Raw genomic sequence first — 16488 nt, forward strand, 5'->3', positions numbered from 1 at the left:
TGCAGTTTGCATTCTGAAGGGTTCATTTCTCTGCCGTTTGCATTCCGAAGGGTTCATCTCTCTGCAGTTTGCATTCTGAAGGGTTCATTTCTCTGCCGTTTGCATTCCGAAGGGTTCATTTCTCTGCAGTTTGCATTCCGAAGGGTTCATTTCTCTGCCGTTTGCATTCTGAAGGGTTCATTTCTCTGCGGTTTGCATTCTGAAGGGTTCATTTCCCTGCGGTTTGCATTCTGAAGGGTTCATTTCTCTGCGGTTTGCATTCTGAAGGGTTCATTTCTCTGCGGTTTGCATTCTGAAGGGTTCATCTCTCTGCGGTTTGCATTCCGAAGGGTTCATTTCTCTGCGGTTTGCATTCCGAAGGGTTCATTTCTCTGCGGGTTTGCATTCCGAAGGGTTCATTTCTCTGCGGTTTGCATTCTGAAGGGTTCATTTCTCTGCGGTTTGCATTCTGAAGGGTTCATTTCTCTGCGGTTTGCATTCTGAAGGGTTCATCTCTCTGCAGTTTGCATTCTGAAGGGTTCATTTCTCTGCCGTTTGCATTCCGAAGGGTTCATCTCTATGCAGTTTGCATTCTGAAGGGTTCATCTCTCTGCCGTTTGCATTCTGAAGGGTTCATTTCTCTGCCGTTTGCATTCCGAAGGGTTCATTTCTCTGCAGTTTGCATTCCGAAGGGTTCATTTCTCTGCCGTTTGCATTCCGAAGGGTTCATTTCTCTGCCGTTTGCATTCTGAAGGGTTCATTTCTCTGCCGTTTGCATTCTGAAGGGTTCATTTCTCTGCTGTTTGCATTCTGAAGGGTTCATTTCTCTGCTGTTTGCATTCTGGAGGGTTCATTTCTCTGCAGTTTGCATTCCGAAGGGTTCATTTCTCTGCCGATTGCATTCTGAAGGGTTCATTTCTCTGCGGTTTGCATTCTGAAGGGTTCATTTCTCTGCCGTTTGCATTCGGAAGGGTTCATTTCTCTGCCGTTTGCATTCTGAAGGGTTCATTTCTCTGCAGTTTGCATTCCGAAGGGTTCATTTCTCTGCAGTTTGCATTCTGAAGGGTTCATCTCTCTGCAGTTTGCATCCTGAAGGGTTCATTTCTCTGCCGTTTGCATTCTGAAGGGTTCATTTCTCTGCCGTTTGCATTCTGAAGGGTTCATTTCTCTGCCGTTTGCATTCTGAAGGGTTCATTTCTCTGCAGTTTGCATTCTGAAGGGTTCATCTCTGCAGTTTGCATTCTGAAGGGTTCATTTCTCTGCGGTTTGCATTCCGAAGGGTTCATTTCTCTGCAGTTTGCATTCTGAAGGGTTCATTTCTCTGCGGTTTGCCTTCCGAAGGGTTCATTTCTCTGCAGTTGTTCATTTCTCTGCGGTTTGCATTCTGAAGGGTTCATTTCTCTGCAGTTTGCATTCTGAAGGGTTCATTTCTCTGCGGTTTGCATTCTGAAGGGTTCATTTCCCTGCGGTTTGCATTCTGAAGGGTTCATTTCTCTGCGGTTTGCATTCTGAAGGGTTCATTTCTCTGCGGTTTGCATTCTGAAGGGTTCATTTCTCTGCGGTTTGCATTCTGAAGGGTTCATTTCTCTGCGGTTTGCATTCTGAAGGGTTCATTTCTCTGCGGTTTGCATCCTGAAGGGTTCATTTCTCTGCGGTTTGCATTCTGAAGGGTTCATTTTTCTGCGGTTTGCATTCCGAAGGGTTCATTTCTCTGCAGTTTGCATTCTGAAGGGTTCATTTCTCTGCAGTTTGCATTCCGAAGGGTTCATTTCTCTGCAGTTTGCATTCCGAAGGGTTCATTTCTCTGCGCTTTGCATTCCGAAGGGTTCATTTCTCTGCGGTTTGCATTTCGAAGGGTTCATTTCCCTGCGGTTTGTATTCCGAAGGGTTCATTTCCCTGCGGTTTGCATTCTGAAGGGTTCATTTCTCTGCGGTTTGCATTCTGAAGGGTTCATTTCTCTGCGGTTTGCATTCCGAAGGGTTCATTTCTCTGCGGTTTGCATTCCGAAGGGTTCATTTATCTGCGGTTTGCATTCCGAAGGGTTCATTTCCCTGCGGTTTGCATTCCGAAGGGTTCATTTCCCTGCGGTTTGCATTCCGAAGGGTTCATTTTCCTGCGGTTTGCATTCCGAAGGGTTCATTTTCCTGCGGTTTGCATTTTGAAGGGTTCATTTCTCTGCGGTTTGCATTCTGAAGGGTTCATTTCTCTGCGGTTTGCATTCTGAAAGGGTTCATTTTTCTGCGGTTTGCATTCTGAAGGGTTCATTTCTCTGCGGTTTGCATTCTGAAGGGTTCATTTTTCTGCGGTTTGCATTCTGAAGTGTTCATTTCTCTGCGGTTTGCATTCTGAAGGGTTCATTTTTCTGCAGTTTGCATTCTGAAGGGTTCAGTTCTCTGCGGTTTGCATTCCGAAGGGTTCATTTCTCTGCGCTTTGCATTCCGAAGGGTTCATTTCTCTGCGCTTTGCATTCCGAAGGGTTCATTTCCCTGCGGTTTGTATTCCGAAGGGTTTCTTTCCCTGCGGTTTGCATTCCGAAGGGTTCATTTCTCTGCGGTTTGCATTCCGAAGGGTTCATTTCTCTGCGGTTTGCATTCCGAAGGGTTCATTTCTCTGCGGTTTGCATTCCGAAGGGTTCATTTCTCTGCGGTTTGCATTCCGAAGGTTTCATTTCTCTGCGGTTTGCATTCCGAAGGGTTCATTTCTCTGCGGTTTGCATTCCGAAGGTTTCATTTCTCTGCGGTTTGCATTCTGAAGGGTTCATTTCTCTGCAGTTTGCATTCTGAAGGGTTCATTTCTCTGCGGTTTGCATTCTGAAGGGTTCATTTCTCTGGAGTTTGCATTCTGAAGGGTTCATTTCTCTGGAGTTTGCATTCTGAAGGGTTCATTTCTCTGCGGTTTGCATTCTGAAGGGTTCATTTCTCTGCGGTTTGCATTCCGAAGGGTTCATTTCTCTGCGGTTTGCATTCCGAAGGGTTCATTTCTCTGCGCTTTGCATTCCGAAGGGTTCATTTCTGTGCGGTTTGCATTCCGAAGGGTTAATTTCCCTGCGGTTTGCATTCCGAAGGGTTCATTTCTCTGCGGTTTGCATTCTGAAGGGTTCATTTCTCTGCGGTTTGCATTCTGAAGGGTTCATTTCTCTGCGGTTTGCATTCTGAAGGGTTCATTTCTCTGCAGTTTGCATTCTGAAGGGTTCATTTCCCTGCATTTTGCATTCTGAAGGGTTCATTTCCCTGCAGTTTGCATTCTGAAGGGTTCATTTCCTCGCGATTTGCATTCGTAGCTGTCTGGTCTTGACTTTTCCTCAACCGAGACATGCCAGAAAAGTACTTTATCATCTATCAATAAAATATTAGTAAAACAGAATGGAATATAATATTTTATTAGAATTAAATACAACACACTTCTTTGGTTTTTTTTTTTTTAATAACACCATAAGAGACGGATATGTGTACTGTATTCTATAGGAACTGGCAATCTTAGCATTTGTTTTGTACCAGTATAAGTTAAACGTGGTATTAGACAAGCATTAAGCACAATATATCACATACATACATATACCAAAGGCACTTCCCCCAATTTTGGGGGGTAGCCGACATCAACAAGAAACAAAAACAAAAAAGGGGACCTCTACTCTCTACGTTCCTCCAGCCTAACCAGGGACTCAGCCGAGTTCAGCTGGTACTGCTAGGGTGCCACAGCCCAATCTCCCACATTTCCACCACAGATGAAGCTTCATACTGCTGAGTCCCCTACTGCTGCTACCTCCGCGGTCATCTAAGGCACCGGAGGAAGCAGCAGGGCCTACCGGAACTGCGTCACAATCGCTCGCCATTCATTCCTATTTCTAGCACGCTCTCTTGCCTCTCTCACATCTATCCTCCTATCACCCAGAGCTTTCTTCACACCATCCATCCACCCAAACCTTGGCCTTCCTCTTGTACTTCTCCCATCAACTCTTGCATTCATCACCTTCTTTAGCAGACAGCCATTTTCCATTCTCTCAACATGGCCAAACCACCTCAACACATTCATATCCACTCTAGCCGCTAACTCATTTCTTACACCCGTTCTCTCCCTCACCACTTCGTTCCTAACCCTATCAACTCAAGATACACCAGCCATACTCCTTAGACACTTCATCTCAAACACATTCAATTTCTGTCTCTCCATCACTTTCATTCCCCACAACTCCGATCCATACATCACAGTTGGTACAATCACTTTCTCATATAGAACTCTCTTTACATTCATGCCCAACCCTCTATTTTTTACTACTCCCTTAACTGCCCCCAACACTTTGCAACCTTCATTGACTCTCTGACGTACATCTGCTTCCACTCCACCATTTGCTGCAACAACAGACCCCAAGTACTTAAACTGATCCACCTCCTCAAGTAACTCTCCATTCAACATGACATTCAACCTTGCACCACCTTCACTTCTCGTACATCTCATAACCTTACTCTTACCCACATTAACTCTCAACTTCCTTCTCTCACACACCCTTCCAAATTCTGTCACTAGTCGGTCAAGCTTCTCTTCTGTGTCTGCTACCAGTACCGTATCATCCGCAAACAACAACTGATTTACCTCCCATTCATGATCATTCTCGCCTACCAGTTTTAATCCTCGTCCAAGCACTCGAGCATTCACCTCTCTCACCACTCCATCAACATACAAGTTAAACAACCACGGCGACATCACACATCCCTGTCTCAGCCCCACTCTCACCGGAAACCAATCGCTCACTTCATTTCCTATTCTAACACATGCTTTACTACCTTTGTAGAAACTTTTCACTGCTTGCAACAACCTTCCACCAACTCCATATAACCTCATCACATTCCACATTGCTTCCCTATCAACTCTATCATATGCTTTCTCCAGATCCATAAACGCAACATACACCTCCTTACCTTTTGCTAAATATTTCTCGCATATCTGCCTAACTGTAAAAATCTGATTCATACAACCCCTACCTCTTCTAAAACCACCCTGTACTTCCAAGATTGCATTTTCTGTTTTATCCTTAATCCTATTAATCAGTACTCTACCATACACTTTTCCAACTACACTCAACAAACTAATACCTCTTGAATTACAACACTCATGCACATCTCCCTTACCCTTATATAGTGGTACAATACATGCACAGACCCAATCTACTGGTACCATTGACAACACAAAACACACATTAAACAATCTCACCAACCATTCAAGTACAGTCACACCCCCTTCCTTCAACATCTCAGCTTTCACACCATCCATACCAGATGCTTTTCCTACTCTCGTTTCATCTAGTGCTCTCCTCACTTCCTCTATTGTAATCTCTCTCTCATTCTCATCTCCCATCACTGGCACCTCAACACCTGGAACAGCAATTATATCTGCCTCCCTATCATCCTCAACATTCAGCAAACTTTCAAAATATTCCGCCCACCTTTTCCTTGCCTCCTCTCCTTTTAACAACCTTCCATTTCCATCTTTCACTGTCTCTTCAATTCTTGCGCCGGCCTTCCTTACTCTCTTCACTTCTTTCCAAAACTTCTTCTTATTCTCTTCATATGACTGACCCAGTCCCTGACCCCACCTCAGGTCAGCTGCCCTCTTTGCCTCACGTACCTTGCGCTTTACTTCCACCTTTTTCTCTCTATATTTTACATACTTCTCTATACTATTACTCTGCAGCCATTCTTCAAAAGCCCTCTTTTTCTCTTCCACTTTTACCTTCACTCCTTCATTCCACCATTCACTGCCCTTCCTCATGCTGCCTCCTACGACCTTCTTGCCACATACATCACTTGCAATCCCAACAAAATTTTCTTTTGCTAACTTCCACTCCTCCTCTAAATTACCAGTTTCTCTTACTCTCACCTCGTCATATGCCATTTTCAACCTTTCCTGATATTTACTTTTTACCCCCGGTTTTATTAGCTCTTCAACCCTCACTAGCTCCCTTTTACATCCACCTACTCTATTCCCCCACTCTTTTGCTACAACTAATTTTCCTTCCACCAAAAAATGATCAGACATACCGTTAGCCATACCCCTAAACACGTGCACGTCTTTCAATCTTCCAAACATTCTTTTCGTTATCAACACATAATCCATTAATGCCCTTTCTACTACTCTTCCATTTGCCACTCTTACCCATGTATACTTATTTTTATCTTTCTTTTTAAAAAAGCTAGCACTTATTACCATCTCTTGTTCAACACACATATCTACCAGTCTCTCACCACTCTCATTTTCACCTGGTACGCCATACTTTCCAATGACACCTTCTACCTCTCCAGCGCCCACTCTAGCATTTAAGTCACCCATAACAACTACATAATTCCTTCTACCCAGTCCTTCTACACACCTAGTTAATTCATTCCAGAACTCATTCCGCTCTCCTTCACTTTTCTCACTACCTGGCCCATACGCACTGACAAACGCCCAACATTCCCTACCCAACCTAACCCTTACCCACATTAACCTAGATGATATCTCCTTCCATTCCACTACTTTACCTGTCATCCATTCACTCAGCAATAAAGCCACACCCTCTCTCGCTCTTCCCCTTTCAATCCCAGACACTCTACCAGACATTTCACCAAACATCACTTCACCCTTTCCTTTCATCTTTGTCTCACACAAGGCCAATACATCCATCCTCCTACTTCTAAACATACTTCCAATCTCACATCTTTTACTCTCTATCGTACTACATCCACGCACATTCAAACACCCCAAAACTAGAGTGCGGGGAGCAGTCACTCTCCCCCCAGCTCCATCTCTTTGATGATGTCTCACAGGAATTTCAATTCAGGAGAGGGGGTTCCCAGCCCCCTCGTCCCGTCCCTTTTAGTCGCCTCTTACGACACGCAGGGATAACGTTGGCGCTATTCTAATTGTTTTATGCCCCCGCGGCCACAGGGGGCAATATATAAGCATGTAATATTTGTTTTTTGAGACTTGTTGATAGTATTTCCATAAAATAAGGGATTTTGACGAAGGAAAAATCTATTTCATAGCAGTTATATACCTTAGAAATGATGCTAAAAGGAGCATTTCACGGAGTGGCACAGGTTGAGCCCAGAAAATTTTTTTTTCAACTAAGAAATCTGTTGAGTTACTTCAAGAATGTAAATTTTGTTGAAAGAAAATTGTTGATCCTAATAAAGGGATTTTGACGAAGGAAAAATTATTTCTGAGCTAGGTTTAATCCTGGCATTCCGTGCATCTCTTTTTTTTCTCTGGTATATTCAGCAATAACTATGCCTTAGAAATGGTGCTAGAGGAGCATTTCACGGAGCGACACAGGTCGAGTCTAGAAAAGGGATTTTGATGAAGGAAAAATCTATTTCTGGGCAAGAGACCTGTGTCGCTCCGTGAAATGCTCCTTATAGCACCATTTCTAAGGCATAAATACTGCTAAATATACCAGAGAAAAAAGTTGCATGGATTGCCAGGAATATACCCAGCTCGCTCACACTTATAGGGTGTCTGTATAGTAACTGGGGCATGTTAAAACCACTTTCAGAGGTTCCTTACTAATTAGTCTTGAGAAGTACTCGGGTTCCTAGCCACAATGCAGATTGTATCTTGTGATATGTTGGACAATATTTTTTAGTGATGTATAATACATATACAGAATGTCCTCAACTTTCAAACTTAATTAGTTCCAAGAAGCTGTTTGTAAGTCCAATCGACTGTAAATTGAATTTTGTGAAATTTTGGCCTAGGGTAAACCTAACCTGTATCCCATGCATATAATTTCCAGCTGCAAAAGTCAGCAAATAGTTGAATTTCATATCCCTTTTACCCCCAGGCTATTTGGAACTTTCTAACCCTTAACCCCCAGGCGTTTTTTTTTTTAAGCACATTTTGCAATATATATTTTTAAAATTGCTGTAACAGCCTTAATTTTCGTCATAGAGAGGTCAGGTTGGTCTCATTCTTTTGGAAAATGCCTGAAGTTTCACATAAAGTTATAGAAAATATGCAAAAACAAATGTAAATTTCAGTTTTTTGCAAGGACGTACCAGTACGTCCATGTGGGTAAAGAGACGAGTTTTGTGAAACGTACCAGTACGTCCATTGGGGGTAAAAGGGTTAAGATAGATATCAGGATATTATAGATATCATTTTGCTTTCTGTATTAACCCTTTTACTCCCAGGCTCTTTGGAAATTTCCAACCCTTAACCCCCAAGGGGTTATTTTTTCCCCAGCAGTATATTTGTTTTAAATTGCTCTAACAGCCTTAATTTCTGTCATAGAGAGGTCAGGTTGGTCTCATTCTTTTGGAAAATGCCTGAATTTTCTAAAAAAATTATCAAAAATATGAAAAAAAAAATTTTTATAGCATTTTTTTGCAAGGACGTACCAGTACATCCATGTGGGTAAAGAGACGAGTTTTGTGAAACGTACCAGTACGTCCATTGGGGGTAAAAGGGTTAAGATAGATATCAGGTTATTACAGATATCATTTTGCTTTCTGTATTAACCCTTTTACTCCCAGGCTCTTTGGAAATTTCCAACCCTTAACCCCCAAGGGGTTATTTTTTCCCCAGCAGTATATTTGTTTTAAATTGCTCTAACAGCCTTAATTTCTGTCATAGAGAGGTCAGGTTGGTCTCATTCTTTTGGAAAATGCCTGAATTTTCTAAAAAAATTATCAAAAATATGAAAAAAAAATTTTTTATAGCATTTTTTTGCAAGGACGTACCAGTACGTCCATGTGGGTAAAGAGACGAGTTTTGTGAAACGTACCAGTACGTCCATTGGGGGTAAAAGGGTTAAGATAGATATCAGGTTATTACAGATATCATTTTGCTTTCTGTATTAACCCTTTTACCCCCAGGCTCTTTGGAAATTTCCAACCCTTAACCCCCAAGGGGTTATTTTTTCCCCAGCAGTATATTTGTTTTAAATTGCTCTAACAGCCTTAATTTTTGTCATAGAGAGGTCAGGTTGGTCTCATTCTCTTGGAAAATGCCTGAATTTTCTAAAAAAATTATCAAAAATATGAAAAAAAAAATTTTTATAGCATTTTTTTGCAAGGACGTACAGGTACGTCTATGGGGGTAAAGAGATGAGTTTTGTGAAACGTACCAGTACGTCCATTGGGGGTAAAAGGGTTAACATAGATATCAGGTTATTACAGATATCATTTTGCTCTCTGTATTAAATGATATAATATTGTTTCATTATATTTCTTTATCTTATCTTTTTTATTTTCAGTTTGATTTGAATTTATATCTCCGAATTTTTGTAAGTTGAATGAATGTAAGTCGAGACTTTCTGTCATGTGCTAAAATTAATACAAAGATTTTCTTCAGGTTCCTACTTTAGCTATGACTCTCCCGGCTCCCTTCAGGACCAAATCAAAGATGATATGCACGTCAATACGGTGCAGTTTGCGTCGCTCTATTCTCTGTACTCGTGGCCCAATGTTATACTTTCGTTTTTGGGTGGATTTCTCATTGATCGGTATGTATTACGTTGTAATTTTGTTTTTAGTTAACATCTCGTAAAGTGAATTAATGTACTGTATCATCATTTTTAATTGCAGTTGTATTATTGATGTATTTTTCAATTACAATAACTAATTGAAAATTTAGATGCTTTATAAATTTGTTTGAAATGTTGTATGTGATTTATGCTGCATAGTACCGACATAAAAATTTGAGATAGACGTTAGGATTGCGCTAGAAATTATCTAGAGTTTTTTAAAGGACTGTGCTAAGATTCAAAAAATGGTTTATAAAAACATATACAGTAATGTGTAATGTTATTCAGTAACTCATCTTTTTATACAGTACAGTATAGTTTAGTGTTGACACTGATATGAGTATAATGTTTACCTTGTATAGTAATTTTAGTTTAATAAAATCCAATACAGTTCAGTACTTGGAATTAACATTATCAACCATCCTCAGTTATATTTCGCCAGTCGTCTCATTCTTGAGCTATTAAATCGATACTGCTTCATTCGTCATCTACTTCACGCTTCGTATTCCTCAGCCATGTAGGCCTGGGTCTTCCAACTCTTCTAGGGAATTAACATAGCACTGCAAAATAAAATTTATAAATCTTCTCCTTCAGGCTGTTTGGAATCCGGATCGGCACCCTCGTCTTCTCTGCCATCGTGACGGCCAGCCAGTTTGTTTATGCCCTCGGAGCCTTTATTGATCAGTTTTGGGTTATGCAGTTAGCAAGATTTCTGTTTGGGTAAGTTGAAGTCAATTTCAAGTCACTGAAATAATTACAATATTGTTTTAATTTTAGCTAAGGTTAACCCTTTTACCCCCCAGGCTATTTGGAACTTTCCAACCCCTAACCCCCTGGCATTTTTTTTTTAAGCGCATTTTGCAATATATATTTTTTAAATTACTCTAACAGCCTTAATTTTCGTCATAGAGAGGTCAGGTTGGTCTCATTCTTTTGGAAAATGCCTGAAGTTTCTCATAAAGTTATAAAAAATATGGAAAAAAAAATGTAAATAGCAGTTTTTTGCAAGGACGTACCAGTACGTCCATGGGGGTAAAGGGATGAGTTTTGTGAAACGTACCAGTACGTCCATTGGGGTAAAAGGGTTAAGACTGAAATCCTGCAAAAGTTTTGCAACATAGGATAGACTAGAACCAATTTGGGTACTTGCTCGCATGCTAGAGCATTGGTGGGAAAGTGACTGACGGCCATCCAATGAGGCTGCTACCCAACCAAACCGAAGGCCTGCCCAGCGAAAGTACCCTAACCGGGAAGGACTGGGTAACCCTTAAGAGAGCAAGGGTAAAAATGGACTAAACTTGAGATAACCGCTACAACTCGGGATTAGCCACCAACCCTGAATACCCATGTGGGGCAACACCAAAACCATGGAACACCTATTAGGGAGAACACTGGGCCCTCAAGGGTCAGATCAAAACCTGAGAAAGGCACATAACAACGCCTTCCTGTGGGTTCGACATTGTTGCTACAAGATATGATGAGCTCAAGTTACTGTATTGAATTGGTTAAAATTCTTGCTTGGTGGTGCTTGGTATTACAATGGTCATACCATCTCTATCAATACTGTGAAACTGAACCATTTATTGGGCTCATTAAACAGTTTTATTTGTGAATGTAGAGGTTGTAATTCATTATGCAGTATACCAAAGAAATAGACATGAATAATAGTTTGGACTATAATTTACAGTTTAAAAAAATGCTTAATCATATTTATTCTGACACAAATGCAAACCTAAGTAAAGGACTTAAGTTTGTGTAGTTCAGAAAAATACAAAGTAATTCTAAGTATATCCAATTAGAGGTGCGGAACATTGGTGTCGATGATCTTTTTTTAATATTAAATTACTGATCAGACAGATTGTTCAGTAAAAGGTAACCCCATGTTTGATTATCGTAAAGAATTTTTTTTCTCAAGTTCCATTAGCTTTCCAATAAAATTTTTCACAATCTGATCAGACAGTATCTGTAAACGCAAAGATAAAGTCTTATATATTGTGTAAAGGTATGCAATATTTTCCCCATACTTATTTAAATCCTTTTTTATTCCCCAGTGTTGGTGGTGAATCTCTTGCTGTAGCCCAAAATACTTATGCTGTAAGCTGGTTCAAAGGAAAAGAGTTAAATGCTGTATTTGGTCTAACGCTGAGCATGGCCAGGGTTGGCTCAACTGTAAACTTCCTAGCTATGGGCCCAATCTATAAAGCAGGCACTAGTATCGGCAGTGGGACGACCGCCTTAGGAATCACGGCGTTAGCTGGTAAGTGTAGATTGGAGATTTACTGTATTTCACTGGGTTATAAGTAAATAGGTCCCTTTCTTAAGGAGATATACTTGCCATGATAATAAATTTAACTTGAATGACCGCAGAGGTAGGAGCAGTAGGGGATTCAGCATTATGAAGCTTCATCTGTAGTGGATAATGTGGGAGGGTGGGCTGTGCCACCCTAGCAGTACCAGCCGAACTCGGTTGAGTCCCTTGTCAGGCTGGGAGGAACGTAGAGAGGAGACGTCCCCTTTTTTGTTTCATTTGTTTGATGTCGGCTACCCCCCAAAATTGGGGGTTAGTGCCTTGATATATGTATGTATGTATGTATTGAGAGAGCAATAATTAAGATCTAATACTCTGTGACTTCTGTTGACAATCAAGAAATGAGAGCTAGACTTCTGTTGACAATCAAGAAATGAGAGCTATGTAAAAATATTCTGGATTCCTTCATAAAATTCTTGAAAGCAAATTAGAATAGATCACTTAGAAAAGAGGGAAGATTTAATTGATATCAGAGATTAATACATTAATATGTTTATTGGTACAAAAAGTTCCTTTACTGGAAATGACAAGCAAAACTGTAGTCTTTCAGGAATGCAAAAACTAAGAACTATTAAGGAATTATTTACACTCAATATTACCTGCAGATCTGGACCCATCTTAGGTACACTGACTAATACAGGGTTACTATATTATTATTCGTATTACTAGCCGAGCTACCAACCCTAATTACCTCTGCCAATGAAGTTGGAAGGAGGTTATGTTTTACCCCCTGCTTGTGTGTTTGTGTGTGTGTGTGTTTTGGTTTGTGAAGACCTTCCTGGCCACAATTTTAATTGTAGAGTAATGAAACTTGCAGAGATTAACTTATTTAAAAAGCTGGAAATGAAAAAATTTTGGAAGGTCAAGGTCACAGTGAAGCAAAAGGTCCAATTCACGTAATCAGCCATAAGTTTGGACCTTGTTGTCACAGAGACTTCAAACTAGGTTCAAATTTGAGTGTATGAATATCAACGCCAATTAATACATGTTACAGACAAAGGTAAAGGTCAATGTCGAGAAATAAGCTTCCGCAGCGGAGGTCGGCGCTCTACTAAGTGCCCCACTAGTTTGTAAAGCAGAATGCTACAAGCCCAAAGGCTATTACAGGGAAAGTATCCTAGTTTGGAAAAGAAATACAGTTAGCCTTCCTTATTCGCGGGGTTAGATAACAAAGACAGGCGTGAGGACGGATAATCCGCAAATACTTATTAGCCCAAGTGTGCGATAACTCCTAACCTTACCAACTCACAACTCACTGCTCATTGCCTACGCACAGTTGACTAACTGAGTACTGCTTAATACTGTTTTTACTTGGTTTTTACCTCAGTATAAGTGTTGTGAAAATGAATGAACACATTTCAGTAAGCATACAGTACATGTGCACATGTGTACACTGTACCGTACACTGTAATACTACGGTACAGTACCGGTACTGTACAGTATAGTGCGTAACAGTACAATGGTCATAAGGACACTTTTAACAACAAAACACTGTTGTTCCTATCTAATGTAACACTCGCTGATACTGTAGTGCATACAGTATTACTATAATACAGTATATGTACCATCACTACAGCTTAGCTGTTCTATAGTGTTCACTGTTTTCGTTCAGATGACACTCACTGTTTGACAATTCACCGCACATGTAGCCTTCATTTACATATTGTAGAGTACAGTAGTAATTTATGTACTGTATTGTACAGTATAGTTAATGAACTACACTATACAGTAGTAAGTTATGTACAGTACTGTACAATATAGTTAATAGGTAATACTATACATTACTGAAATTCTGTACTGTGTATGATTGATGGGTTCGCATGAAAGACAATTCTACTTACGACTGATGTGTTTGCATTGTGTACAATACATGAAGTAGACTTGAAAATGAGTTTCATAAAAATGAATTTATTATTCTTTTCAAAATTTATTTCTATTATTAAAAGAATGATTTAAGACTGCATTCCAGAAAAGCTTATGAATTGATATTAAAAAGATCAAGATGAAAATCTTTCTAAGATGTATCTATTTATAAATTCTTATACTTTCAAGTATATTATACTCTAAATCATATAGTTATTTCTGTCTGCCTTTATCCTAATGTCTTTTATCAACATTATTTAGCTGCTGGCACCTGCGTGTTATCTCTCCTGTGCGCTATTATCCTGGCAATGCTAGATAAAAGGAGAACCAAAGTCCTTCGCATTGGGGAAGCCGAGACAGGAGAAAAAGTGAAGTTGAAGGACGTTCTGACATTTCCATTCTCGTTTTGGCTGATCTGCGTCATTTGCGTCACATACTATGTGGCCATTTTTCCTTTCATTAGTTTAGCAAAGTAAGTAATACGTTCCTTTATTATTATTTTTTCTTTATTCTTAAGATGTCAGTGAGTTATACAAATATTGGTAACTTTTTACCCGGCTTAAGCTTTGATAAACCTAGAAATTTAAGTGTAAATGCATATGCCAATTTTGATCTTTTTCTAGAAGTGGATAAACAAATTTAGCATTCTCATACAGTGCACAAATAGTCTTGTTAAAACAGTGGGTTTGTGATTGTAAAAATGGATTTGGTTTTGATCTCGACCTATATGTAATCGTAACAGACTAATTATTGAATAACTAGATCTGTCATACTATTATCATCATCATCATCAACTGTAACTAGTCCACTGCAGGACAAAGGCCTCAGACATGTCCTTCCACTCCCGTCTATTTATGATCTTTATATGCCAGTCAATACCTACAAATTTTTATAGCTTGTCAATCCATCGCCTTCTCTTCCTTCCCCAGTTCCTTTTGCAATCTCTAGGGACCCATTCTGTTATTCTTAATATCTGTATATTATCTGTCAATCTCATTATATGTCCTGTCCATGTCCATTTCTTTATCTTACATGTTAGACTATCTATACTATACATAACTATGATATAAATCATATTGTGTTAACCCTTTTACCTCCAAGCTATTTGGAACTTTCCAACACTTAACCCCCAGGCGTTTTTTTTTTTCAAGCACATTTTGCAATATATTTTTTTGAATTGCTCTAACAGCCTTAGTTTTCGTCATAGAGAGGTCAGGTTGGTCTCATTCTTTTGGAAAATGCCTGAAGTTTCTCATAAGGTTATCAAAATTATGCAAAAAAAATGTAAATAGCAGTTTTTTGCAAGGACGTACCGGTACGTCCATGGAGGTAAAGGGATGAGTTTTGTGAAACATACCAGTACGTCCATTGGGGTTAAAAAGGTTAATTTTATTTAAATAACTGAAATATCTGAATAATTTTACTTGTCTCTAATCTTTAGGGTGTTCTTCATGCGGAAGTTTGACTTTGACGAGGGTAATGCCAACGGTGTCACCAGCATCGTTTACATTATATCCGCTGTGGCATCCCCCTTATTAGGGTTACTTGTGGATTTCACCGGAAGAAATATATTCTGGATATTCTTTTCCATTTTGATTACATTGGGATGTCATGTTCTTTTGGCGTTTACGTTCTTGAATCCCTTTATTGCAATGGTAAGTGGATCAGGTTTGAAAGTTGTTTAGCTTATTCTGTAAGCTTAGAAGTACATAGAAATTAACATTTTATTTCGTCTGATAAACATTCAAGGGTCCTGATAATTTCTTAACTTTTGTAGTTCATAGCTAATTTAAAGGTTTAAAGTCTGCTCATGAATAGCAGGGGCAAGGAATAGTGACATTGCCATATCGAGTAGGACAATGACCTAGTGACTGATCATATATACATAAGATCAGTGCCCACGCCCCCTCTCCACCCAAGCTAGGACCAAGGAGGGCCAGGCAATGGCTGCTGATGACCCAGCAGGTAGACCTATAGGGTCCTCCAAACCCCCCATTCTTAGCGCACAAGGATGGTGAGGTTGCAGGGACCAAAGAAACTGAGTTTGAGAGGGACTCTAACCCCAGTCTGGCATTCACCAGTCAGGGACGTTACCACATCGGCCACCACAACGCTAATTATGCACAAATAGTGTATACCAGATGTCGGAAACCTTTTTGTGCATAGGGGCCAAGGCTGAGGATGGAGGTCCATATGTATCCCCTTAGCAAATGTTATTCTGAGATTGTTTTTTAATAGATGGACAACTTTGTATTTTTTGAGGTCTTGTTTCTCATATTTTGTAAGTTGGAGGAGGTGAAAGTATGAAGTACCCTTTCTATTAATTTCAGGTGATATGTTTTCATAAAATTCTATTGTATTTCAGCTACCATATTTATTATCAAGTATACATTATTTATGTCATCAATTTTAGATACTTGGAGGCACACACACAGCCTGCTTTGAACGACATTAAGAATTCTTTACTAACTGATGTAGGACAGACGTACCCAGAAAGCATTGTTTATGTGTGGTTGACTAATTTATTTCTCTCTTTGCAGAGTATTTTAGGATTGTCATATTCTCTGTTGGCAAGTTCTCTCTGGCCAATGGTGTCCTTGGTTATCCCTGAAAACCAGTTGGGTTCGGCCTATGGAATGTAAGTAATGAATTTTTAATCCATTCTGTGCCTGTTAAGGCTAAAATATGAGCTATGTAAACAGAGGTGTCTCAAAGACTTACTCGATGTAGAGATATATATTTAGAATAATAAGAATGTATTAATCAATTTATCTCTTGAAGTAGCCAGGAGTAGTGTTATTTACATATGAATGTGGAAGTTTCCACATTGGCTGATGT

The 16488-nt window shown here is 39.8% G+C and overlaps 1 protein-coding gene across 4 annotated transcripts in view; it reads left to right on the forward strand.

Annotated features, from left to right (window-relative positions):
- The window catches only part of LOC137635975 (lysosomal dipeptide transporter MFSD1-like), a 52946-nt gene that overhangs the window by 20183 nt on the left and 16275 nt on the right, over positions 1 to 16488 (forward strand). For all 4 annotated transcript variants that reach the window (XM_068368434.1, XM_068368432.1, XM_068368433.1 and 1 more), the window contains exons 4-9: positions 9308 to 9458; positions 10074 to 10199; positions 11531 to 11736; positions 13912 to 14122; positions 15092 to 15305; positions 16191 to 16288. In XM_068368434.1, the coding sequence (XP_068224535.1) occupies positions 9308 to 9458; positions 10074 to 10199; positions 11531 to 11736; positions 13912 to 14122; positions 15092 to 15305; positions 16191 to 16288 (1006 nt within the window). The remainder of the gene's footprint in view (positions 1 to 9307; positions 9459 to 10073; positions 10200 to 11530; positions 11737 to 13911; positions 14123 to 15091; positions 15306 to 16190; positions 16289 to 16488) is intronic.

This window comes from Palaemon carinicauda, unplaced genomic scaffold (assembly GCF_036898095.1).
Source record: "Palaemon carinicauda isolate YSFRI2023 unplaced genomic scaffold, ASM3689809v2 scaffold206, whole genome shotgun sequence".
NCBI lineage: Eukaryota > Metazoa > Arthropoda > Malacostraca > Decapoda > Palaemonidae > Palaemon > Palaemon carinicauda.